Source organism: Canis lupus, chromosome 25 (genome assembly GCF_011100685.1).
Source record: "Canis lupus familiaris isolate Mischka breed German Shepherd chromosome 25, alternate assembly UU_Cfam_GSD_1.0, whole genome shotgun sequence".
Taxonomy (NCBI): Eukaryota; Metazoa; Chordata; class Mammalia; order Carnivora; family Canidae; genus Canis; species Canis lupus.
In genome coordinates this window covers 11362023-11389459 of record NC_049246.1, presented here as the reverse complement: position 1 = coordinate 11389459, position 27437 = coordinate 11362023, and the positions used below count along the sequence as shown (strand labels likewise).

The 27437-nt window shown below is 40.4% G+C and overlaps 1 protein-coding gene across 6 annotated transcripts in view; it reads right to left on the bottom strand.

Annotated features, from left to right (window-relative positions):
* Positions 1 to 27437, bottom strand: part of FLT1 (fms related receptor tyrosine kinase 1) — a 178311-nt gene that overhangs the window by 79267 nt on the left and 71607 nt on the right. For all 6 annotated transcript variants that reach the window (XM_038573381.1, XM_038573380.1, XM_038573385.1 and 3 more), the window contains 3 exons: positions 16596 to 16710; positions 7599 to 7707; positions 973 to 1281 (listed from right to left, as the gene is read on the bottom strand). In XM_038573381.1, coding sequence (XP_038429309.1) covers positions 973 to 1281; positions 7599 to 7707; positions 16596 to 16710 — 533 coding nt within the window. The remainder of the gene's footprint in view (positions 1 to 972; positions 1282 to 7598; positions 7708 to 16595; positions 16711 to 27437) is intronic.

The window sequence follows — 27437 nt, the reverse complement described above, 5'->3', positions numbered from 1 at the left end:
TTTAAAAGAATCACCAGGGGATGAATCTATGTAAGACGAAGGCACGATGCCCATTTTTTTCAGATGCAGTTGGGAGCTGACTAGTCCACTCAGAGGCAGTGAGGGGAAAGCCCTGCACCGACTAGTCAGCTAGCTACCCAGACAGACACAGGACGTGGGCTGGACCCGGTGGGCAATCTGAATTCATACTGTGATAAAGCTTTAATACCTCTAAATTACACCGACATCTTGCACTCCTGGGGCCCATCTTAGAAGCTCCAGTTTAAGATTAATGTGCTTAATGTAAAAAAAAAAAAAAAAAAAGCATTTTCAAATAAATAAGCATTATAACTTGCTATCCAGGTGCTATTTACAACTCGAGAGCAGATGAAATGGTACAAAACAAAACCGGGCAGAGGTCCAACAGTCTCAAATGCAACTGTACTCATTCTGAGCTGGAAAATTAACTTATTCATGTCCATCTTTGGCAGAAACCAGCATTTGTTTCAATTATTCAGTTTGCGCAGCTTCGAAACTGAAACATATAAAGAGGTTGGCATCAAAGTGGGAGGAAAGGATCAGTCCCAAGTTGTTGTTTATCAGGCAGGAGAAGACAGCAAAGAGGAAAAAACAAAAACAAAAACAAAAAAACAAAAAAAAAACCACAGAGAATGCACTGCGGGGATCCTCCAAATCCAAACGTGCACCAAGTCGGCCCCAGAGAACAGAGCCCTCAGCCTGAGTGGGGAGCCCAGGGCTGGGACCTTGGGAGCTCATTATCACTTCTATCATCTCCAAACTCATTTTGGGAGGAGCATCTCCTCTGAGCCGGAAAGTTTAGCAACAGTGACAATAAATCAAGATGATATGAGACAACTGTTACTTTTTAATGAGTCCTTTAATGTTTTACATTATTTTGTGTGGTACAATCATTCCTTGTGCTTTTAAATTTGGAGATCCGAGAGAAAACAGCCTTTTTGTTGCAGTGCTCACCTCTAATTGTAACTTCTTTCTTCTGAAGGATTTCTTCCCCTGTGTATATGTTCCTGGCTCTGCAGGCATAGGTGCCTGAGTCTTCCAGGGAAACATTCTTGATGGTGACATTGAGGGTGATGGAGTACTCTTTAGTGGTGGCCATTTTTTGCTTGCTGATGCTGTGGTGCATTGTTCGGTTTTTAACTGTCCGCAGCAAAATCCAAGTAATGTCTCTGTATAAGAACTTGTTAACTGTGCAAGACAGTTTCAGGTCCTCACCCTCCGTAGGCATTTTTTCCAAGTTAATGTGAAATCCATTTGGCACATCTATAAAAAAAATAAAGAATTCAGTTCATAGAAAAATCAATTATCTCGTCAGGAGATTGTCATAGATCTTAAGAATGGTCCCGACACAAATTCTCTCAGCGTCAGCATTAAAAGGATGAGTGTTTATATCTTCATTCTCAAGGAACTGATCAAACCCAGGTCAGAACCAAGTTTGTGTCATCAGAAGTGAGGCAGGAAGTGCAAAACAGGCTGGTTAGTACAATGGTAACATCATCTCTGTCTTCCCCAAATCGCATTTCAAAGTGGAGTTTGTTTTACATCTTGGGGTGATAACCACATTTCCCATTTCTTCTTTTTTTAGAGACTTTATTTATTCATGAGAGACACACAGAGAGAGGCAGAGACGCAGGCAGAGGGAGAAGCAGGCTCCCCTCGGGGAGCCTGATGTGGGACTTGATCCCAGGGCCCTGGGATCACGAGCCAAAGGCAGATGCTCAACCACTGAGCCACCCAGGTGCCCCTCATTTCTTTAGTGCATAGCGAGTGAGCAGAACAGGGAAGTCCTCTTTGTACTTAGAACCCAGGGCGGTGTTATGGTGAAACTAACCAAAATAAGTTGTGACCAGGTGAGAAGAGGAAGTCTCGGGTACATGGTAGGGGACTTCAATCATGCCAGCCAGTACCACTGTAATCCTAAACTTTTCCAGTTAAAAAACAAAACAAAACAAAACCACAAAATAGCTGATTTCTCCAGTTTCCAACAACTGAATGCATAGTATCCCCCTCCTACTGCTGTGCCATCGTGTTGCCTGCTCTTGGCTGGCACAGTGGGCAGACCAAGAGTTATGTCATTTGCGCAGGGCTCCTTTCATGGTGATCGTTCTACCCGGATATAAAAAGAACAAAATGCAGCCAACTAATCTGGAAGAGTTGCTTGAGTCCAAAGCCAGGGGACAATGGGGGAGGGGGAGGATAATTTTAAAAAATGAAATTTACTCTCAAAAACATAGTAAAACATAGTTTTCGGAAAGTGGGCCATTAAAAGCTGTTTCTCTTGTGTCAGTCCCCAGCTATAGCCTTCATGTCCAACTCCAGCAACACCTCAGGAGCTCCTCTCCTCAGCCTTCCCACCCTGGACTGTCACTTAGGTTTTGTGCTCAGAGTTCCCTAGTCTCATTCTGGACCATATCCCCAGAGGATTAAAAAAAAAAAAAAAAATCATTGGTTACTGGCCCTGAATTGACCTGCTCCCAAAACCCTCCCATTGCTTGTTACTTAGTGGCGTATCTGTATTTGAGCAAAGAATTTGGGCCAACATTTTACAAAGTACTTTGAAGATGAAAAGCACTATGTTCTGCTATTATTATTATTATTATCCGTTGCACACAAAGCTATAAAGAAACCTTTAAACCTTAAGGGGACAATAGTCCAAAATTAGATATCATATCAACTCTTTCCTAAATCTGACTTTGCTTGTTTTTCTGATTTTTCTGGGCTTTGGCTTTATTATAAAGTGTCACGTCTGAAGAAATGCCAAAGTATTCATTTGAAACCTGGGAGCAGGGGGTAGCAGTGGCTTATGAAGCTGTCAGTGGTTGGAGAGAGAGGAGACCAGCAGAGGTTTTCCTGCTTTTAAAATGAGTATCTAAGAATGTGCCAGAAGATGCAGAAGCAGCTGACACTCATTTTTAACATAACAATGAGGTGTCAGAAATAGCCCCTCTAATTCAGCATCTTTTTATACTTGGGACATCTTCCAAGCCCGAGGAGTAAAACATCAGCCGTCAACTTTTACACAGATACCAGAAGTACTGGGCACTGGCCACAGTTAGATCATGTCTCAAGACCATACACAGGCTCTCCATTTATGAGGTCCCGTCCTGGTGGTTAGAACCCAAGCGAGCCCAAGTAACACCATTGAGATCATGTAGAGTTTCTATTTACTTTAGTGATTTGAAACTTCCTGTGGAAATAGCTCACAGGTTTCCTGATGGAAGATTTTGTTTATCTTTGCCAAGCACCACCAGGAATCTCAAAATAAAATGCATTTAGTGACACTGGGAAACCAGGGAGATAAGGCAGTGCTGTTCCTGTTTCGCCCTCAGTAATTGCTAACACACCCATGGTCATGCGGAGTGCCAGCAAACCGCAAAAACACACGCATAGGAAAAGAAAAGAACCAACTAGGTTTTGAGGTCTGCTCATACGAGGACACTATTAGTGAAGTTAATTTGGTTCATGTTACCAGACAGCCCCTTAGAAATGATTGTCTCTTTCTCAGAATAACTCCTTTGGTTTTCCCTTTTGAGCCACAGAAGATGATAAATAAAATGTCCTAACACTAGTTAATGAATCCAGAGGGATTTTTCCTTTTAATTCATGTGGATTTTTCTTTTCTTTTCTTTTCTTTTTTTTTTTTTTGGCTGAGTACAAAAACAGACCCAAGGACTTGCCTTCTCACAAAGTAAAAGCAAGAATCCTTCCCACACTTAAGTATCTGTTGCAGATTTATCACAATCCTCATTGACACCAACTGACACTCACCCACCTTAACACATATCACATCCGTGGCATCTTATGAGGTATGGTGGAGAAGAATTGATCTTTGCTTAGAAGAGACATTCCACTTAGGGTTAGGTGCAAGGAGGAATCTACACAGATGCATATTTGTGGGGGATACATTCTGACTTGGAGCAAACAGTGAATTAAGTTCATGAAACAGACAAGCACAGAAATTAACAGGCTGAGAGGTGCCTGCTTGTCAGGTGGTAATAAAGAAGGCTTCCTACTGAAGAACAGAAATAACATTCTTTAAGAGGTACATTTACTAGAAAGTTTTGCTTGTTTCAAGTAGATACTATGTACAAGTGAATGGCAAAGTTTAGAGTAGAAGCAGTAGAGAATTCTAAAGGCCACAGAGAATTTGTTTTCATTTGGTGCTGTTGGGAAGGCAACTGTGTGAGTTGTTATTAGATTTTAAGGAAGGGGCAACATGCATGAAATGGATCAAGAAGGATCCAAATCCAGATCTTTTGATTTAGAACAGTTTAATTTTAGATCTCTTAAAGCAGTCCTTGCATTAGGTCAAGCATAAACATGGAGTAAACATATGTTCATTTTTCAGAAAATATATGTGTAAGGACCAACATTCCTGAGAGTATCTAGTTTTATCTCCAGTGAGAAAAAGGTAGTCAATAAATATAAGCAGATTAATCTATGATTACCAAAACTAGAACTTTTCAGGATTGGTGGGAAAGAATTCAGAGCAATGATATTCCATTTCAGTCTAAGATTAAAGCTCTTGAGTTTCTAGAGGAAAAGCATTGTAAGCCTCAAGTTTGCATGCCTGGATTGAATTCTCATAGCTCCCTTCTATGGACAAGCCTTGAGATCTAGAAAAGATTTCAACCATTCCACGGTAATAAATTGTATAATGTGGTAAGAGGTAGGAGGGAATCTCTGCATTTAACAGGTGATTAGCTTTGTCAGTAATACCACTCCACACAGACAGACATGCAGCCAATGCAAAGCTCCGTGGGATAGGCTAGGTATTGGAGCTGCAATTAAGGCCGAGCATCAATTAATCTTTCTTGGGGACTCTGAAGAAGGAAATGAGCACAACATTCCCCTCCACTCTTGGTACCTCTTCTTCCGGTACTGCTTTCAGACCCAGGCAAGAGGGATCCCTGTCCTGGGCCTTTAGATGGCTCTATTCTGGCTGTCCCCCTCCTCATAGTATAGTCTGTGGGGTCAAGGAAGCATACCACCCCCACTTCCATATCTGGCTTCCAATCCTTGGGATCCCAGAATTCCTTATAAAGATGATCCCAAGTCTGCTTCCTGACTGTCAAAGATCTCTTCCCTAAGTTTGTCCTCTTGAGGTCCAATTGCTCATTGGTGTGCACATTTCTAAATCCCAGGGAAGAGTGTTAGTCAGCGGTGTGGACAGTGCTTGGATGTGTGGGCTGTGGAGACCATACACGCAGGTACAGTAGTTGGAAAGAGCCAGGAATAGAAAGAGAAGATGGGGCGGGGGGTGGGGTGGGGGGGGGCAGTTCCTTCTATACTTCCAAGCATTGCCTGTTCTGTTGTGGGGCTGTGAGTAGGCCCAGAATTCTAAATTTGCATCTCACCTCTCCCGCAAGGTATGTATCATGGAGATCATGCATATTTGTCTGCAAGGAGCTGAAACATAATGGCTCGTTTGCTTCATTGAGAACTTGTTATACGGTTACATATATGGTTTATGGCTCTCCATTGGTACTCTTCCCTTGGCTCTGAAAATGCCGAGGCAAGCCTGTCTTCTTTCTACCTGTTCAAATCTCATGCCCCCCCCCGGACCATCTCAGCCTGTCCTTCCCAGAGGATGACAGCTCCATTGTACACACAGAATGCACTGGCTATGTGTGGCTACTGAGCATTAAAATGTGGCTAGTGTACGAAAAGAGCTGAATTTTATTAAATTAATTTTATTTCAGTTCATTTAAAATTTTAAAAGTTTAGGGATCCCTGGGTGGCGCAGCGGTTTGGCGCCTGCCTTTGGCCCAGGGCGCGATCCTGGAGACCCGGGATTGAATCCCACGTCGGGCTCCCGGTGCATGGAGCCTGCTTCTCCCTCTGCCTATGTCTCTGCCTCTCTCTCTCTCTGTGTGACTATCATAAATAAATAAAAAATTTTTTAAAAAAATAAAAGTTTAATATTTTTATTAAATATTTTTTAAATATCTTAAAATTTTGTGACATTTAAAAAATATCAATTGCATGTTGAAATGGTATTTGGGATATACTGGGTTAAATAAAATTCATTCTACTTTTTATTTTTTAAAGATGTGGTTTACTAGAAAATTTTAAATTATATATGTGGCTCTTGTATTTCTACTGAACAGCATTGGCTTAGCGTTGGTAAATGCATCTGCCACATAACTTCTGCATACACCTTTTGATATTAGGGTACAGACACCACTTCTTTTTTGTGCTAAAACTGTCTTCCTGTAAAGGCAGGGCTTCATTGATATCTGTTCATGTGCTCTGTACAGAGCTGAGCTGTTCTATTCAATAGTTAGTGCTCGTGGAACTTGTATAAACTTGTTGAATGTTCGGAACAGGAGTTGCTCAATCTTTTATACTTTAAATCATATATATACATATATATATATACATATATATACATATGGATTTGGATGGGAACTTGTTTGCAAGCAAATACAAAGGACAGTACAAACTTTTGTTCCTAATTAGTCTAAATCATCAGAGATTGATTAGAGAACCGGTATGTGTGAAATGGCTATCTGAATCCTTCTCTAAATAAAGGACTTCTCACATTTGGAATGGATGCAAAGATGATTTCCCATCTGCTCCTCGGATGTAAGGGGACAGGGGCTGACTTGGTCTAGAGTGGCTCTGCTGTGTCCCTGCCCACCCCCGAAACCCCATTTCCTCACTTGCAAAGCATGAGGGCTATAATGCTAAATAGCCTCTAAAGTCTTCCAGTTCTGACATTCTGTGAGAATCTACCGCAGGAGATCTCCCACGACACAGCTTCTCTGAGGATTGGCTAACTGGCCGGAAGGCTCCCTGTGATCTGACAACCTGTGTGTCTCATGCAACCAGACCTACCTATTTCTTTCTAGAGAACTCAAGGCAATGGCTGCAGCCTGCCCCATGCAGCGCGAAGTTTCCAGAAAGCTGGCAAACTGCCCGGGTTTCCTCAGAAAATTGGGGGAGTGCAGAGCCAGGCAATTGTTTTTATACTTTGAGCTACTTACTTCCTTCCTGTACCCATGGAGGGACATAGGGAGTGCCATTTGTGTACCTTGGAAGTTTTGAGATTTGCAGAGACCATCATATGTAAGGCTAAAAATCTGTAAATGCTACCAAAACCCAGCACATTAATCACGGACAACAAATTCAGTTTCAGATTTCTACAGGAGAGCCTCATTCCTCAAAAGTAGAAATTACTTAAGTTGTGAGACAATGAGCTTCTCAGTTTAAAAGACAAAAAAACATGTTATCACAGGTGCGGTGTCCTTAATTATTACTGAGCAACCACAGCGTACCTGACCCTGTGCCAGGTACTGAAAGGAGTTCAAAAATGAACATGACAAGATCCTAAATACACGATCCAGAACTCACAGAACTCTAAAAGGTTAACTCGGAGAAATAATTCATTAGGAGATCCAGTGGTGTTGTAGGATCCTACTCCTGAGAACAAGGATGAAGCTACTCCAAGTTGAACAATTTTATAGGATTGTTTAAAAACAAACAAACAAATCTCAAGCTCTAAGTACACTAAGAACAGGTATAATGAAAGGGCAGTGAGGTCTCCAGGCTTTGCAAGTATAGGATAAACAGCTTACCTGTGACATAAAAGCTTATGTTTCTTTCCACAGTCCCTATTTTATTGGAAGCCATGCAACTGTAGATTCCAGAAATTCTAGCGTCAGCCACAACCAAGGTGCTAGCCGTCTGTAAAAGAGAAGGAACCTTTAGCTGGAGGAAAGAACTATCTGAACACCCCTAAGCATCTTCTAAGGGTGAGACGATTCAGCTGTTCCATTCATTCAACAAAGGTAGTATTGCACGCATGGCAGTTACCAGAAGGCTCTCTCTTTGCCGAGCCCCAGCAAGAATGGAAAAATAACAGGAAAGCAGATCCTCAGGAGACCGGGGGCTATGACATCCGACTCGTATGAGGGTTTCAGGCTTATTTATCTCGTGCTGCTGGCGTAACAATTACAGACCTGAAGCTGAGATGCGGGACTGCACGTCCTACTCTGAGAGGTGGTCAGTTTCACGTCAATGAGAGGAACAGGTGAGGCTGAGGCCTCCCTTTTGTTTGGATGACCTGAGACTATGGATGCCACTTGCTAACAGAAGGTTTCTTTGCTGTTTGCTTCTGTAATGGGCGTGTTAAGTGAGCAAGGACAGAAGGGAGGGGTTGGCCATATTTCTCTTATGCACTGAAGGAATGTAACACCGTAGCCCCGAAGGTGCTAATAAGGTCTGGAAAGCTCCCGAAGGCTCTGTGTGTTTGTAAATTACTTAGTTTCTCAGTCTGCCAACTCCTGATCTAGAAAATGAAGATCTAAGTTGTGAAAACCCTATTGTTTCACTAGATTCGAGTGCTGTTATTTGACAAATGAGCCCTTAAAGAAAGGTTAGTGGTCACATTTGTGTGAGCTAGAAAGCTCTTTCTACACTGTGATGTCTCAAAGAGCAATGAAACACAAATGTATACAGCTTAAAGCCTCAGTGTGCTGTCTTCTTTTAAAGATAAAAATTAGTAAAATGAAACAGGTTGCTGACAGTTTTAAAATTTAACCCAGCCTTGCAAAAGTATAATGCATCCTTTATCTGAAATGGATGAAAAGAGGAGTAAGTTGCTGTATTTAAAAAAAAGAAAAGTGCATCCAGTTACTTATAAATTGTTACAGCTTATCTCCTAGAACAAGAGTAGCTGGTCATTGGCTTTGAAATTAGCAAGGCTTGCTGATGCTTCCTCCCAAAAAAGGGTATCCTAACTGAAGTGGAATTAGATCAAGGGACATACAGACTAAAGTAATATATAAGCAGAAATGTGATGGTGGGCTTTATTAGATGATGAACCCAAATTCTACAAAGGGCTCCAGCATTTTTTGAATTGCTAAGTAATGGGCTAAGCACTTTGCTTATGTTCTCATATTCCAGCCAATGAATTATCTTTAACCTACAGATCAAGAAAACTGAAAAATAGACTCTCAGCTTTTTTTAGCAAGCAAGCTTTTTGCTCCAAAATCTCTGTAATTCTCACTATGGTATTGTGTATATCACACGAGCTTGCCTCTTCTGTTTCTTAGATCTGTTTAATTACATCTACTCATATATCCTCTGTGAGTTACTGAAATTACTAGAAATGAAAGCATCTGCAATATGGGGCAATTTCATTCAACTTAGCAAACATCTATTGAGATTTATCAAGGCATTTCACAGATGTTGTCAGGGAAACAGAGATGATGAATGTGACACTCTCCTTACTCTTAGGGAAGAATTTCCCTGCTTGAAGATCAAATATATGTTATTCTTTCTTTAGCAGAGAAACACTGACATTGGAGGCAAATGATCAGTGGAGGAAACTATGAAAGGAACTCAGGTATCTCTTTCCCTGTGTTAATAATCTATATAAGGGGGCAAGAAACAAAAGGAAATGCTATTCAGAATATTTCTTTTAATTATTGTACCTACCAGTTAAGAGCCATGGAAGAGCAATGGAAGTAGTCCGAAGAGAAGCTTGTAGGTAACAGCGTAAAAGGACGTGTTAGCTCATGGTTGCTGGCACAATTCAGGCCATCAAGTAAGAGTCTGACTTCTTTATTTGGTCTCTGCAAACTTGGGCTCAGATGCTTAGAAGCGGTATGTGACAAGTTCCGACCGAGGGGACACCAATGAAGGCACCCCCAGCTCAAGCACTGCTTTTCTTATGACGTTAGCTCTCAAATGTTTATCCTCAGGGGCCTCAGCAGAATTTTATCTACATTCTTCAATTTGTGGCTCAGTAAATAAGTGAGAAACTCATTTCAATTTGGGCAGAAAGATGTCTGACATTAGGGATAGTGACTGCCTGAATCTGAAAGTTGCATCTATGTTTCTATTAAAATTATTTTGATTTCACTGTGGCTTTAAGGAGGGCACGTGATGTGATGAGCACTGGGTGATCTATGCAAATGATGCATTACTCATCTCCACATCTGCAACTAATGATGTACTATATGGTGGCTAATTGGTTTTAAATAAAAAAAGAATATATCTTTAAATTGGCAGAGGTGGGTCACATCAGCTAAAATGCTACTATGTAGAGAAATACTGCTTTCTTATTATTTTACATAAGCTGCAAGCTATTTTTCAACTGATATGTTGCTATAAGGTTTGAAAATCTGACTGAAGAATGAAAAAGTTATAATTGAAGAAGAAATTTTAAAAAGAGGTAATTAATATCCTATGTATGATCAAGTATGTTAAAAAATTATCTGATTTCTAGAGCACTTCTTTTTCCAGAGAATATATTTTTAACTTAGAAACGAAAACATATTTTCATGAAAAACAAAAAATATTTGTTCATTGAAGTATAAATATTACAGGGTCAGAAAAAGGAGCTCAAGTGTGAGATACAGGTGAGCATGGTTTTTCTGGGCAGCGGATAACTTCTCTTAGGACAGACATTAAGTCTAAATGCAGAAGTCTTCTGAGTAAAAGGGACAAATCCATTCCCCAGTGCTCATAACCAAATACTATTGTTTCAAAAGGTGAAAAAAATGAAAATAGCTCAACAGTGGGAACACCAAATATTAACTTAATACTTTAAAAGAGATAGTGCCAAGAATTTGAGTTGTCACATATGTTTGAAATTATAATCATTTAGAAGGTGCATCAAAAGAAATTCTCAAGGATGTTGCATGTCTTCATTCTATAATTAGTCTTCATTTGCCATAATTTTTTTTTAGCTCTGAACCTAGACTTTGGGGGTGCCTCTACTTGCCCTGCCAGGAACTCTGGGATCTAGATATTAGAAATGGACCCTGAAAGTCATTCTCTGGGTTCCTTTGTATGACCCGGGAATGCTGATGAAATCTGTCATCAGGTACTGTAAGTTGGGAAGTTATTCATACTCCTTCCTTCCTTCCTTCCTTCCTTCCCTCTCTCTAAGCATTAGTAACTCCCTACCACAATGTGGTCTGAACCTCATGGACGAGAATGGATGGGATGATGTGTAATTCAGTCTAATTTCCAGAATGAGTTTTAAAAGATCTAAATATGGACCCATGATTTTTATCTTGGGATGTTTCTAATATCATTTCCTTTCAAGTGTGTCAGGGAGACATAAAAGTAGATATATAAAGGTCACGGAAGAACCTAAAATTAACCTTGGTGGCACATTAGAGCCAAGTGATAAGAAAATAGAACGTGAGAATTCAAAAAAATTGAGTGTGGGAAATGAGACATAATCTGTAATTCTGTCATTAGATTGAAGACCTCTGTCATGGTTCAATCTCATATGGTACACTTTCCAAGGTAACCTTCAAACAATTGCAATGGAAATAGTTTCTAAGACATTAAAATTGTCACAATTCTCCAGCCTCACAGAATTAATGCTGTAATATGTATTTCCTCGGTGTTTTTTTTTCTTACACAGGGTTCCTTCTACTTCCTACTCCATAGTTACAAACCCAATCGTCTGGCAACCCCATTAAAGAATACTAAAACTCCGCACTTGCTATTAGCAACTCCAATTGATGACTCATTTTTCACAAATCCAGGCCAAGACTTGCCAATGAGGAAACTAAATTTATTGTCCGCTGCACTCTTCTATGAGTTAAACAAAACAAAATGAAAAACAAAGCAAAGGAAAAAAAAAAAAAAAAAAAAAAGGAAATCCCTAGAATCCAATGGGTGCTCCAGCAGGACCTCCATTCCCCTGATTTGTGTGGGGTGTCACTGGTCAGGCTAAATATGCGACTGTAGGTAAAAGCGTCATTATAGTCTAAGCTGGGACTTTAATATACTTTCTAAATATGGACAGAACAGAAAAGCAGTTTTAATTGTAAAGGATAGACCAGCGCAAATAATTCTGAAATGGCAAACTTTCCATCTGTCATCATCACAAATTTTTTCATACATACACAGAAATAAATTCATGGATGCCAAAAGTGAAAGTGGTAAATTCTTCTAAATTTAAGACTTGAGTAATCAGAATGATCTATTGCAGTTACAGCCAGTGTTAGGATATGCCATCTATATATGATATAGGTATCAACTTTGTTCAGAAAGAGTATTAATGGGTGTTATTCTGTATGTTGGTAAATTGAACACCAATAAAAAATAAATTTATTATAAAAAAAAGAAAAGAAAGAGTATTAAAAGTTTTTCAGTGCAGACAATTATTGAACAAATAGTCTTCATCGTATACAATCACCATCAACCTGGGAATTTCATCAGGGTGGGTATGACAATCATGTTTATAACAAGGGGCAAACGAGGGAGGGTAAATATTATTAGCTCCATCTTTTGGAGGAGGGAATGCAGGTTCAGACAAGGGGGCTGATGTGCATGTGGCTACACAAGACAGAAAATGGCAGAGCTTAGCCCTGGCTCCTGGCTGCAGGCTGGTCAGCGTAAGTAAGTGCCCACTGTGTCTGGAGGGCTGTACGTAAAACCTCTGCATAATGACAAAATCACAAGACAAACTTGTTTCAAGCCGCTTGGAAACAATCAGGGAAGTTCCTTATCTCACTTGGGTTTTGTGACTTCACTCCCTCCGTGCCTTCCAGGTATTCTATATAGAGTCAGGTTGCTCTTTCGTGGTTCAGGCTAATCCAAAACCTCGCTTGGCTTTTTCATTTTCCACTTTCTTTTCTATTGTATTTTGTTTTGTGGCTAGGATGCCAAAATATAACTAAAAGTTACTACTGGAATTAGGCTCATAAATTCTTTTTTTAAATAACCAGTAGTTAACAGTACCTCTACTTGATATAGTCAGGAGAAGGCAAAATGAATGGACATACACTCAATGGCATCTTGAAGTTTTCTAGTCTTTTGTGACAACTAATCTGCTTTCTACTGTGAGGCATTTCCTTTCTTTAAAAAAAAAAGTACTGTTGCTCAAATTGAATTTCCAAGTTTATAGAACTTCCTTTTCTTTAAGTATTTCATTGAACTGCTCTCTCATCAACAGTTACCCTTCAGGGGATGTTTCACATTTGTGTTAGAGAAAAAGAATTATAAACCACTGCTGTAGTCATAACAACGCTTCTTAAATCCTTTGACAAGTGATTGCTCATATTTTCTTTTTTTTTTTTTTTAAGAGAATTGATTGGGTATACTTTTCTTTTGTAAGATTTTATTTATTTATTTATTTATTTATTTATTTATTTATTTATTTATTTATTCATGAGAGAGAGAGAGAGAGAAAGAGAGAGAGAGAGACAGGCAGAGGGAGAAGCAGGCTCCATGCAGGGAGCCCGATGTGGGACTCGATCCCGGGTCTCCAGGATCACACCCTGGGCTGAAGGCGGCGCTAAACCGCTGAGCCACCCAGGCTGCCCTGCTCATATTTTCATGCAAGCATGAAAATCATGCTTTTATTTAAAGTGCTGTCACCACTTTAATTTTAGTAGAGCTGTGGTTTTTGGAATAGGAAGACTTTGCTTTGAGGTTCTCATCTGCCACATTTAAGCTGTGTGGCTTTGAGTTCATCTCATCACCCCTGTTTTCTTATCTTTAAAAAGTTAGATAACCACTCTGGCCGGCCAAAGAATGATGTTGACATGAGCATATGTCAAAAAGTTTTACATAACAAGGAATTCAGATGTTATTTGTCATCATTGTTCAATCCTGCATGGGAGGAATGATGCCATCTACTTTGTTGCCTTCAAATGCAAAAAATACAGCTGAATACACAGATAACATAAGCGTAACCACACTCAGGCAGACAGTACCCAAACAAACGAACTACTCTGAATCAAGATATGCATGTATAAATAGTTTGGCAAGGAGTTGATAGGTGTTTCCTTTTTAAAGCATCATTACCCCTATGCTTGATAATAGCATATTTTTAGACTACATTTTTCATGAATTCAGCAGAAGAAAAGTCTGAGGTCCATGGGATGTGTTCACAAGGTGTCAGCTATTGCTGAGGCTCAGTGGAAGTCAGGAGAACAGGGAATGAACAGTGTGCAAGAGGGGCAGCAAAGGCTGTTATAAAAAAAATGCAGGTTCCCTATGTTCAGGATTCCTCAGCTATTCTGTAAATCCACTGCGTGCACAGATTGTACCTGGGCACGCGGGGGCAAGGGGACCAGTGCTAACCTGAAGCCCTCAAAATCCGCTGTAATAAAGTCCTGTAGCTGACCTGCTGAGTAGTAGGTCTTCAATCACCAAACATAAAACTATGACAGGCCTGTTAGCCTGAAAGTAGGGTACAATCTCAGAGCCTTTACAGTTTCTTGGCCCCTTTTTTAGAGTTGAATCTTCCAAAATTGGTCAAACTAGAAACTACAAAGTTTCAGTTGTGCTAGATGCATAAGTCCTAGAGACCCAATGTAGAGCCTAGCACTTCTAGTGAACAATGCTGTGTTGTATACACTTGCTATGTGTTATCATTGATTCACTCATACATTCATACATTCAGTAGGAAACCTCTAGAGGTGATGGATAAGTTTATGGCGTTGAATGTGGTAATGGTTTCATGGGTGTATATTTATCTCCAAAGTCATTAAACTGTATACATGAAATTTGTTCAGCTTTTTGCATGTCAATCATACATCAATAAAAATTTCTTAAAACTATAAAAGTACCAGCAAAGATACCGGCTAGGCCCTCATTAGATCAGGGAACTTTTTTTTTTTTTTTTTTGGTTAGAAATCTCTTTTTTAATTGAGGTATAATCGATATATAACATTGTATTAGTTTCAAACATACAGACATCATGATTCAATATTTGTGTATATTGCAACAGATCACCACAGTCAGTCCTCTTAACATCTGTCATCATATATAATTAAACCAATCTTTTTTCTTGTGATGAGAACTTCTAAGGTCTATACTCTTAGCAACTTTCAAATATGCAGTTCAGTATTACTAACTATATTCACCATGTTATACAATACATCCCTGGGACTTAGTTATTTTATAACTGGAACTTGTACCTTTTGACCACCTTCCCTTATTTTTCACAACCCTAACCCCCTGCCTCTGGCAAGCATCAATCTGTGCTCTGTAACCTATAAGCTTGGGGTTTTGTTTGTTTTAGATTCCACATGTAAGTGAGATCATACAGTGTTTGCCCGTCTTTGCCTGACTTCTTTCACTTAGCAAAGTGTCCTCAAAGTGCATCCATGTCACAAATGGCAAGATTTCATTCTTTTCTGCGGCTGAGTAATATTCCATTGTGTGTATACACACCATGTGTCATTCATTCATTCAATGGGCACTTAAGTTGTTTCCATATCTTGGCTATTATAAATAGTGCTGCTATGACCATAAGGGTGCAGGTATCTTTGAGTTAGTGTTTTTGTCTTCTTTGGCTATATACCCAGAAGTGGAATTGCTAAATTATAGGGTAGATCTATTTTTAATTTTTTAAGGAACCTCTAAAAACCTCATTTTTCATAATAGCTGTATAAATTTACAACCCACCAATAGTGTACAAAGTTTCCCTTTTCTCCACGTCCTTGTCCATGCCTATTCTAACAGGTGTCAGGCAATATCTCATCGAGCTTTTTTTTCTTTTTTTTAATTTATTCATGACAGACATAGAGAGAGGCAGAGACACAGGCAGAGGGAGAAGCAGGCTCCATGCTGGGAGCCCGACGTGGGACTTGATCCCAGGACTCCAGGATCACGCCCTGGGCCAAAGGCAGGCGCTAAACCACTGAGCCACCCAGGGATCCCCTCACTGAGCTTTTGATTTGTATTTCTTAGGTCAGGGAATCCTGATACACTGTATAGGTTTACATACTCTTACTTAGGCTTTGCTTTTGCAAAGAGAGAGGGAAAACAAGATATTTTGTGAAATGGATATATTCCATTTTATCCCTAAGCCTTGTACTAGCTTTTGCTTATCAACACCCCACTTTATGTATGTCAGAGATTCTCACTCCTGAGTACATGCTAAAATCTACCAGGGAACTTTTATGGACTCTGGGCTCTGCTCTAGAGATTTGAATGTAATAATAATTGGTGGAGTATTCTAATATTAAGCCAGGGTTGAAAGCCATTGATACTTGAGAGTTTCCCCCTCTTCTATTAGGACCTAGTACTCATTCCTTTGCAACTGGTGGGCCGTTAGAGAACATACTTTAAGCAGTCTCAGGGTATCTCTCCATGAAGACATATTTCAGATCTTTGTCTTTCTTCTCTCTGAATCTTTGAGCATTTGCATTACTTCTGGTTCTAGTAAACCCAGAACTGGTTGTTGAGTGTGTATTTTTAAAATAAATATCCCTGGGGTGCCTGGGTGGCTCAGTGGCTGGGTGTCTGCCTTTGGCTCAGGGTGTGATCCTGGGGTCCTGGGATCGAGTCCTGCATCGGGCTCCCTGCACAGAGCCTACTTCTTCCTCTGCCTATGTCTCTGCCTATCTCTCTCTGTGTATCTCATGAATAAATAGATAAAATCTTTAAAAACAAAACAAAACAAAATCTGACTTTGGCCCAGGTCATGAATGATCTCGAGGTCCTGGGATCGAGCCCCATGGCCCTTTAGTGGGGAGCCTACCTCTCCCTTCCCCTTTGCCCCACCCCCTGCTCATGGTCTTTCTCTCTCAAAAAAGTAAGATTTTAAAAAATAAAATAAACATGCCAGTGCTTATTTTTACACACCATACCTTATTCTTTCCTTCTATTATTGCCGTGCGCTGAGTGATGCTCTCAATCCTGTTTCCTATATTGCTGTCCAGCTCCACGATTAGAGACTCTTCCTTGCTGGAGCAAAAGTCATACCTATTTAAAAAAAAAAAGTAAGTCATCACTATATTGCTTTGTAGCATGGTCCAGCCCATGGTGACAGGTAAAATAAAAATCATTGGTTAAGTCCTGAGATAACAAAGATAACAAAATACATTTTTTCTTTTCCTTAGATTTTTCCCCTCCATATTCATCCTCACAATTTAAAAACAGAAAATAGGGCAGCCTGAATGGCTCATGGTTTAGCGTCGCTTTCAGCCCAGGGTGTGGTCCTGGAGACCCAGGATCGAGTCCCACGTCAGGCTCCCTGCATGAAATGGAGCCTGCTTCTGCCTGTGTCTGTGCCTCTCTCTGTGTGTGTGTGTCTCTCATGAATAAATAAATACAATCTTTAAAAAATAAATAAAAATAAAAACAGAACATATGTTTAGCTGTGAAAGAAACCCACACCAGTGTATCTCTATACCTTCTTCTGTTCTGTTAAGTAGTAAGTAAAAATGCATTAATTAGGAAATTTAATATCTTGATTTTAATTAGTTCCTAGTGGAGGAAACATGCAAACACAGGGAAAAAAGGAAGTTATGTTAATGAATGGAAACCTTGAGGAAATAATAGCATTTCACATCTATAAAAGGTTGGTTTTTCATCCAAATATTCCACTATACAGCTAATTTTTTTCCAGGGCTAATTAAATGTATATAAAAACACACAGCATGAAGCAGTTATTAAATTCTATTTATTTCCAAGTTTTGGGGTATCATGAAAAGCTCTTTAGCTCCTTAGACCTCAAGTGTTTAATTATAAAATGATCTTTTCTGTTTCTAAAAGTCCACGACACCTCTTATTATATGAAACTAGCTAGTAGAGTACCCTTTTAAAGAGAGAAGTGAGCATGTTCTCTCAAATCTTCTTATCAGCAAGCTTGTTTCCATATGGCTTACTACTCAAATTTTGGTAGAAATATTAACCATTTATTGCATTTTACATATCCCAGGTTCTACATAAATAAAAAAATCCAAACAACAAAAAAAGGCACTTAAGTTCATGCTGATCTGGGTAGTACTATCTTTTTTTTTGGCGGGGGGGGGGGGGTAGTACTATCTTAATTGGCCTTACTGACAGCTGGCTTTTCCCACCTCAACACCCATAAAACTACTCCCAGACCAAACCCCCAAATGTTCTGGTTTTTAGTGGACTCCTTTTTGCTCCCAAAGCTCCAATGACTATACTGTTAAAAGCCCCGGCTTCCCTGTCCAACAGTCAAGGCCATTCATTGCCCATTCCCTACCTAGAATTTGTGGTGAGCAGAGAGCCTGCTGGGCTCTAATTTGTACTTGTCGTGGGCAAATTGTGGGGATTTTCAAACCAGGAGGAATTTCACAGCCCAATTTCCAAAGAGAATGCGTAGTTGATCTTAGGTAGCCAATGGTGGCCCATGATTTACTTAAAATAAGTAGAGGAAGAAGGTAGGATAGATGGGATTGTGATGACCAGGAAAAAGTTCTGTGATTTTCCTTCTCTGGTCCTTGAGCTGAGAAGGGACTCCAGACTGTCAAACCACCAAGTCTTCCTAGGTGATCTCTTCTCCAGACCTGTCATCTCCTCCCCCGGACCATGTCTTAAGTGGCCCTATTAGGCCAGCATTTCTAGGGTACAGGGGCCATATCTACTTATTCACTCTGTCCTCAAGGTACAAGGGCCAAGCATGCCTGTGGCACTCCATGAACATTTGTAAATGTTCATGGGGGGACTGATACTCTGTTTCTAGAAAGAGCTTTCATTTGTTTTAGTTGTTCATTATTTTCAAACATAATTGGTAAGTACAGCCTTAGTGTAATAAAGCTCCACATACCCATCACCCAGACGTAACAGTTATTGGAGTTTTGCTACAGTTGTTTTGTCTATACTTATTTCTTTCCATTTTTCTCTCCTGTGAAGTATTTTAAAGCCATTCTCAGATATCGTGTTATTTCAGCCCTACATACTTCAGTGCATATCCCTAAAAGAATGTACTTTTTTAAAGATGAAAATAATGCCATTATTATGCCTAGTTGTACCTGTTTCATAAGCCAGATGTCCCCAAATGTTGTCCAAATGTCTCTTTTACAGGTAGACTGTAAGATTTAAAATAAGAAAGAATAATAGGGACTGGCCATTCCTTAAGGAATTTATGCAATTTCTAACAGATATTCTTAATTTTTAAAAAATTTAAAAAAATTTTTTTTTTATTTATGATAGTCACACAGAGAGAGAGAGAGAGAGAGAGAGGCAGAGACATAGGCAGAGGGAGAAGCAGGCTCCATGCACCAGGAGCCCGAAGCGGGATTCGATCCCAGGTCTCCAGGATTGCACCCTGGGCCAAAGGCAGGCGCCAAACCGCTGCGCCACCCAGGAATCCCTAACAGATATTCTCTATAGTCATCAGGTAAAGTAAGTGAACATTTTAACTGTTATTGATTAGTAGAGGAAAATGAACCCAAGAGAAATCATATACTTTCTCCTTTACTTGAAACATTTTAGTGCTAGTTTTGAAATCTGAAGTCATTTTGCTATTTTTCAAAGACCCTATTCTCCGTTCTTTGGACTGTAACATTCATGCCTTGAGCCACTGGTTGACCTCATGTCCTGCACACACATTCAATGCATTTACAAGTATACACAACGCACATATGCCTTACATGTAGATAGGTTTATTACACACGGGCACACCTGTATTGGCATTGTGCCATCAAACAGCCGACGTTCTCTTGTATCTGGAAAAGAAGCTCTTAATTCCATTCCTTTTCCCCCAAAGAAGTGAAAAAGATAAACGGATGCCTCAGGCAGAGATCTTAATTGCATACTCTTGGTCTTCAGGAAAGGCAAAGAAATATGTTGGAGTACAGCAAGTCTAGGCGTTTCCCGAGGGAAGTGCAGTCTGCTGCCCAAGTTCATGCAGGGCTGTCAGCCTCTGACCCCCACCCCCGGCCCCCAGGGGTGGCAGCTGACGGCAAAAGCCCTAGTATGGAAACTGTAGGCTAGACTCACGGCAGGGTCCTCCCAGTGCAAAGGACACATTCTGTGGCCATTTTCTAATTTGGGGACTGTTTTTTTTTTCTTTTTCCCTCTTTGTAATTGGAACCATAAAAATAGAATGTCATTTAGGAACCTGACTATATAACAGCACTTGAAAAGAGATTTAGGGGGAGGGGAATTTGCCTAAGCCTTAAGAATACATCAAGCTCTTAAGGAAGTAGATTGTGCCATGTTTGAAGATGCAAAGATAATCACTGTGCTGGGAACCGTCTTGAGGGGGGAGGAAGCCGAACAACAAGAGGAAAGCAGCGTTCACTCCTGATTTCGCACAGGAAGCCCACAGCACCTCCTGCCAAAGGGAGATAAGAAAGCTCCCAGGCACTATTCTGGACAAGGCCACTGTTATCAGCTTCAGCTCCACGCGGTCCTCTCCATGCTCCAAGCCTCTGTCTCTTGCCTAATGAGCTTTCGGACTCCTACCTCCATTTGCATACAGAGTGACAAATACAATAGCATGGAGGTATTTATAACCATTGAGACGCAAAAGATTTCTGGGGTAAGGGTGTATTCCATGTCATCTCATCAATTGCCCTGGAGTTGAAACGAATTCGTTTTGGACAAGAGATTGATATAAATAAGTTAAAACAAAACAGCCAATTATGAATCCAACACATGGAGCTGAGACCCTACGTGTGACATGTCAGTCTGTCTAACTCCAACTGGGAGCCATCTGTGGGACTCTCCCACCTGGTCTAAGTCACCAGGCTGCTTCTTTCCATCCATAATGGGAAAACACCCTCCATAGGTGTAGATGGCATTACAGACCTGCATGCTCTGGTTGATTTTTCCTGTAGTGGTGATGGATTTGCCCTATTCCCTTCACATTCATAAATATTTGGCTCCTATGTGACCAAAGACAGATGAAGGCAGTCTGGGGCCACAGCCAAAGACAAAGCTAGCACTGAGGTCCAACCTGCAATCTTGACTGCTGCTCCTAACAGGCAAGCTAACCAGCCAATGGGCTATAATAATTGTAATATACACCATGCAATGTTATACTCTATTTTCTACATGCTAGCACCATGCTAAGTGATTCATATATTCTATCTCATTAAACTACACAACCTAAAAAAGTAGGTACTATCACACCCCCCCCCCTTTAATGGACAGGGAAATCAAAGATTAGAGAGGTTAAGTAAATTACCCAAGGTTAAACAGCTAGTCAATGGCAGAGGCAGAATTTTCATCAGTTCTGGCTCATTCCAAAATCTGTGCACTTAACCCTTCCCCCACATGCAACATAATATCTGCATAATATCATCATATACCAAGAGATTTTCATACTTCAGTGCTTCTTTGTATATAGGAAGAAAAGGCTGCTCAAACATTCACTACACAAATTCTATTACTGCACTGGGGATTTAATGCCTTTTTCTTTTTCTTTTTTTTTTAGTCCTTTCTGCATCAAAGCTTCTTCCCAAAATTTAGCAAACAACTCTTACCACACACCAAAATGTATTCAGCGCCCAAAGTGTGCAAGCTGCACAATTACAGCTTATAGTAGAACTCCCTTTGCCATCCAGGCTCTGAACTCAGTTCCCACTTAATTTCACAAATCCTCTCGACCGCCTTATAGGAAAAGCAGGGCAGAGTGTACCCAAAGGCCCATTTGTGTTCACCTGTGCTTTTTCTTAGTGCTGGCTTTGAACAATTCTGATTTTCAGACCTTCTACATTCTTCCTGCTTTCCTTTCCCCTCACCTTCCCTCAGACACAGAGCTCATACTTTCTTTTCTTTAGAGGATGGCTGGTTGCATCTGGCGGAATCAGAAGGGAGCATCCAGCCGGGTGAGCGTTAGCCACTGATGGTTAGTATCTGTTTATTCTTCGAAGTGGTGTTCTCAGAATAGTTCAACACTTCACCGAGCTTTTCTAGAAGCCAACCATCTGTTTAGTGCCTGTTATGATACCCACAATCTCCTGGAGTTATCCAGTATAACTTCTCATTTCTTAAATGATTTCTGCTATTTCCAGAAGGTTCTACTCCATAGCCTAAATCTCAACGTAAAAAAATTTGGCTTTTTTTTTTTTTTTGGCTCACCTTTTTCATCCCATGATAAATAAATGATATTAAGCTGATCTTTCTTTCAACATTTCTGTTCTGCTAAATCCTGACTCTTGATTGGCTGAAGGGAAACTGGCTATTACTGAGCTACTGCTAATAGACCAGGCCTGGACTAGGGGACTATGCACATTTAAGTCCAACTAATTTTCACAGTTGCCCTTAAGTGAAGCAGGCATTATTAATGACCATTTCAAAAATCATTTTACTACTATGGAAACCAAGACTCAGAAAAACCAAATGCCTTCCTCAGACTCCCACAGAACCTAACAGACCTGGGATCATAACCCAGATATATTCAACTCTTTTCACCACACCAGAACTCAATCCATCACATAGGACAAATTCTGTTCCCAAGGAGCCTCCTCAAACTTCTATCACCATGCTTCACAGGGTGAATCTGGCTCAGAGTCACAGGCTAGAGGAAAACTCTGGGGGTCCTCTGAATCAAACTGGTACAAAGTCAGACACCAAGAGAAAGTGCACATTTAGCTTTCAAAAGGAGAAGCAGCACCTAGTCCTTTGGTAGAGGAGGAAAAGGCAGAAGATTATTTTGTAATTACATTTTTGACATAAATTGATTTGTTTTGATCATCAAAATGCTTTGATGCTAAAATTATAGGAACTCCTGGGTTCCTACTGGCTGATGAATTTTATCATTTAAAAAAATCTTGCAACGAAATAACGAATCCAACTTTTATCACAATCTTAGTCTTTCCTCTAACTTATTTGTGTCTGCACGATCCCGGACATGCTCTGGGATGAAGTTAGCCTATTTTACTATGAATTTCAATACTTGAAGCAGGCAGCACACTTTAAAGAGGGCCTCTGGGGTGGGTGTGGGGGTGCGCAGTGGTGAGCTGAGCACCCAATCCCCAATGGCTGCCTATTTGAGCCTGAGCCATGCCTAGCAATGAATGTATCAATTTATAATTAAAACACACTTCATTGGAAAAGAGGCTCTAGAAAACTCTACAAAGTTTCAAGACAGAGAATAATCTCTTTCTCCCTTTTTCTCTTTTGGATGATGAGATCTAAGGACTTCTGGTGTGGATTCTGCTTATCTGTTTAATGGGATTTGACTGCACGTGCTAACTCTGATTAGAATCTGTTTGTACAGAATATTGAATCATTTCAAGTTAGGAAACAAAGGGGTAGAGCAGTAATAAAGAACAAATCGAGGCTGTAAAATGTCTTTAAAAAAAACCTAGAAAGGAAAAAAAAAAAAGACCACCTGGCAGCCAGCCAGAGGGCATGGCCGGGGCTGGTTCCCCATTATGGTGCGCCATCCTGTAGCAGGGCCTGATGTAAACTTTGCTCTGCTACTGTGGGTGTTGTGTCAAAACATTAGTGATAGTGTATCTGAGCCATCAGATTAATACAATCTGCACACACTCTCTATTCCCCTCCTCTCACGTTCTCTCAAAACAAATAAAACAATATAGGGGAGGGGATGCTGGCAGAAAAAGGTGCGGAGTTGGAAGGAGTGTTTAGACAGAATGGTTCCTGCTCCTTCTGCTCCAGGAAGAGGGCCTGGGCCTTCAGGGTGGTCACAGGGTCACGCTGAGGGGATTCTGGACAAGTGGCTCTCTTGCACACAGGGAGACCTTGTGACGCCTTGGAGCCCATACTGAAAACTACTTCTTGTCTGAATGGAGAGGGGGGAGTGGAGAAGGCTTCTCAGGGATTGAAGGCTCTGGGTCAGCTCCTTGGACAATGGTGGAGGTGATCCAGCGCCCTGGCCACCTCTGTTTCGATAAGAGCTTTTCCGTGAGCGTCTTGGCCTGCGCTGCTTCCTGCCCTCCAGGGTCTCATGGTCCATTCACACTCAGAACAAGGCCTGTCTTCCCAGCCTCTGCTTTCCTTCCTCCTCTCTCCCTGCTTGCTTCTACCAACAGCTCCAAACCACCCATGACTCTGCTCTTCTCTCTTTTACAGAACCTGAGCCAGGCCAAGGCATCCTTGCCACCCTAACCGGGGTGACAAAGGATGGATACTTACTAGGCCACACCCAAGTGTGGGTCTTAACAAGAACACCTACTTTGTTCATTCATTTTTTTTCTTCTAAGTGAAAAGACTGCTCAGTTAAGGAAGGGTGATTTGATAAATAAAAATTCCTTAGGAAAATCTCAAGAGGAGCTACAAATAATATCCTTGAATCCATTCAAGGAATCTTAAGGTGTTAACTCTATTTCAAGCTATTGTTACATTTTGTTCTCACAGAAAGGAAGAGAGCACATTGCCTTTTATATAGCTGTCAATGCTGAAATGTCCAAAGATCCTTCTGCCGTAGGGGTAGGCAATCACAATTTAGCATTAGGAACGTAGAATTGAGACCTACTCTGACCTGAGTTCAAACCATAGTTTTACAACTTCCTAGTTTTGTAAGCCTGGACAGAAAAACCCAGCTATGAGAATCAGAGTCACAGAAAGTTGCTCAGAGAACTTAGCATCTTTTCAATCCTTTGAATAATTCTTAAATAGACCAATCATATCACTTTAAAAAAAATTATTTGAGAGAGAGAGAGAGAGCATGCACACGTGTGGTGGGGGAAGGGCAGAGGGAGAGGGAGACAGAGACTCTCAAGCAGACTCCTGGCTGAGTGCAGAGCCTGACTCGGGGCTTGATCTCATGACCCTGAGATCATGACCAGAGCCAAAATCAAGAGTTGGACTCTTAACCGACTAAGCCACCCAAGCACCCTGCATTGTACCACTTTTAATAAATTCTGGTTTGGTGTTATGCCACTGATGAACACTAAGGGATGTGATGATTTCCAGTCCTGTGACACTCATTGAAGTAGAAATGTGGTTGAGGAGTTTGTGCACACTACATCCCAAGGATTATGACAGGAGAAATCATTTTTCTCAAATTTCAGTTTCCTGAAAGCTTTTTCTTGGTTGTTTTTTATCTGATGGGCCCCTTAATCTTCCAAGTGTCTATTTCATTTCTCTTTCTCTCTCGACAACTAGACAGTAAAAGCATATGGGCCGTATCTTAGTACTGGTCTCACCGCATTTTCTCCTTTCATTCAGGTTTGCTAAATTATTTGTTGTACTCTTTGTAAAACAACTCAAATTCTTTGGGAAATGAATGTGTCCTTAACATTGCAAATTCAAAAGAAGTAACGCCATGTTACCATGTCTTACTAGTTTTATTATAGGAGTTAAAAGATAAACAGAAGGGAAATAATTTACAGAAGAACTTTTTGCTGTCCATGATGGCAAACATCAGGGTGATACTCAACGAGTTAATTTATGTAATGTGCTTGGCACAGTGCCCAACACACAGTAGATAGATTGATAATATAAGCTGTCATTTTATTATCTCACTAGATAGAGAGCTACTTAAGAGCCGGGACTATGTTTATTCATCATTATAACCTTATGGCCTAGCCCAGCCACCTGTAAACAGTAGAGGAGCACACCCATCTCCACCTCACACTGAGAAGAGTGAATCCTGACAATGCCCTGACTAGATGTGGATTCAACCCCATGTTAGGTGTCAACCTACCATCCATCACATACCTCAAATGTGCTGAAAAAAAGGGCACTACTGACCCTCAAATGACCTCACACATATCCTCTCAACTAAGCACTGTCACCACCATCACTGCCTGGCCACTCACAGTGAGGAGTACCAGTGGAGCCAGAGGGTCTGACTGTGACCTGGATGAAGCCCTCATAGTGTAACCCATATCTGACAAACTGATAGTCATGGACAATTTCAACTTAGGCAATGAGGCTGATGTGTGGAGAAGCATCTTCTGGTCTAACAGAATATAGAAGACCAACCAGCACTTCATCTTTCCTCAAGAGCAGGCAAAAATATTGGCTCATAATTATTAGCACCACTGTGTTCAAATAAAAAAAATGTATATTCATACATGTTCCATTTAAGAAGTAAAATCATATCCTCTGAAAGTAGAAGATTTAGATCCTTCAGTTATTAAAGAACATATACATTTATTGAAGAGACAAGTCAAATATGTGCTCATGTATCAAAATATCAGAAAAATATCAGAATATAACTGAGCACAAGTAAGTAAGATGTCAAGAGCCCCTATGCTAGCATAGCCGGGTCAAGAATTGGGTCAATGAATGTTTGAATAGCTGAGGTAGAATTTTCAAATGCGAGTAGACTTAGGATATTATAGCTCCTCTAATTTCCAAAAAAGAAAAAAAAGAAAAAAAAATCTGAAAGTTCTACCCTTTCTATTCCATTCTAATTTCTTTGGAGTAAATCACCATAGTCAGAAGACCTGTCTAAAGATGCAAGCACAGGGGAGCCTGGGTGGCCAGTCGGTGAAGTGTCCGACTGTTGGTTTTGGTTGAGGTCATGATCTCAAGGTTCAGAGATGGAGCCCTGTGATGGATTCTGCACTCAGTGAAGAGTCCGCTTGGGACTCGTTCCCTCTCCATCTGTCCCTCCCCCTTCTCTCTCTCTCTCTGTCTCTCTCAAATAAGTAAATAAATAAATTTTTTTAAAAAATTAAAGATGCAAGCATATTTTCTGGGAGAACATTAACCTAACAGCATGGATCATTTTGTCAGAATATTGTCAGCTTTCACAGGATATTCCTGTGCATATAATGCCACTTCAGAAGGAAGCTGCTTTGCAGTGGGCAGCCCTAGAGTAATCTAAAAATACTGGACAAGTTCCAGCCAACAAACTTAGCCCTCACAATGCACCAGCCACGGAACTAAATACTTCATAAATGAGCTATATACTAGCTCATTTAATCCCTGCAAACAAGCTTAAGGTATCAGTGCTACTATCTCTACTGTGTAGATCAGGAAACTCAGACATACAAAGGTAGTTTATTTTACCCAGAAGCTGGTAGACAGTAATAGGCGGTAGAGCCAGGATTCAGGCTCTGTAGCCCATGACCTTAAATTCTAGACTATATTTTTCTGCATCCTAATACCTTTTAAAATTGGTTCTTGATGTCATTAACATAGGCCTCTCCAAACATATTTGTTTCTGGATCATGAGCTTGTGCCCCCAAATTAATCAACTTAAGGTCTAAGTAGTTATTACAGAGCCAACCCTCATAATGAAAATGAAGTGCCTGGTTGATGATGTGAGAGAAAGCCACTCATTTATAGACTCTGACACCAGAAAACCAGGGCTGATTTTCTAACAAGGTACTTAAACTTTCTATAATGGCAATAATCCCGGATCTGCCTCACAGAAGCTCTGTAATAATTAAATGAGGCAGTACATATAAAGCATACATTAAACACTTAATGTACTATAAAGTACTCAATAATTTTCAGCTACAAAAGAAATAAAAATAGAAAGCCTAGGCCATAGAGTCTTCTGGACATAATCTTCTATTTGGCTTTAAGTAGTCTCCACCCATTCTCGTTTTCCTCACCTTATTTACCCAAAGGCTTTTTCACACGAGGGAATTTCTCAATAAGGCAGCAATCAATGATCATCTTACATAGTTTTCAATGATGAAGACAAGGCATCTGGAACGTTAAAAGCCTCAGGAAATGGGATAACATGCCCCCAGATCATTTTTTTTAATCTACCTATTTACTTTTAAAGATATTATTTATTTGAGAGAGAGAGAGAGAGAACATGAGTGGGGGGGGGGGTAGGGGCAGAGGGAGATAGA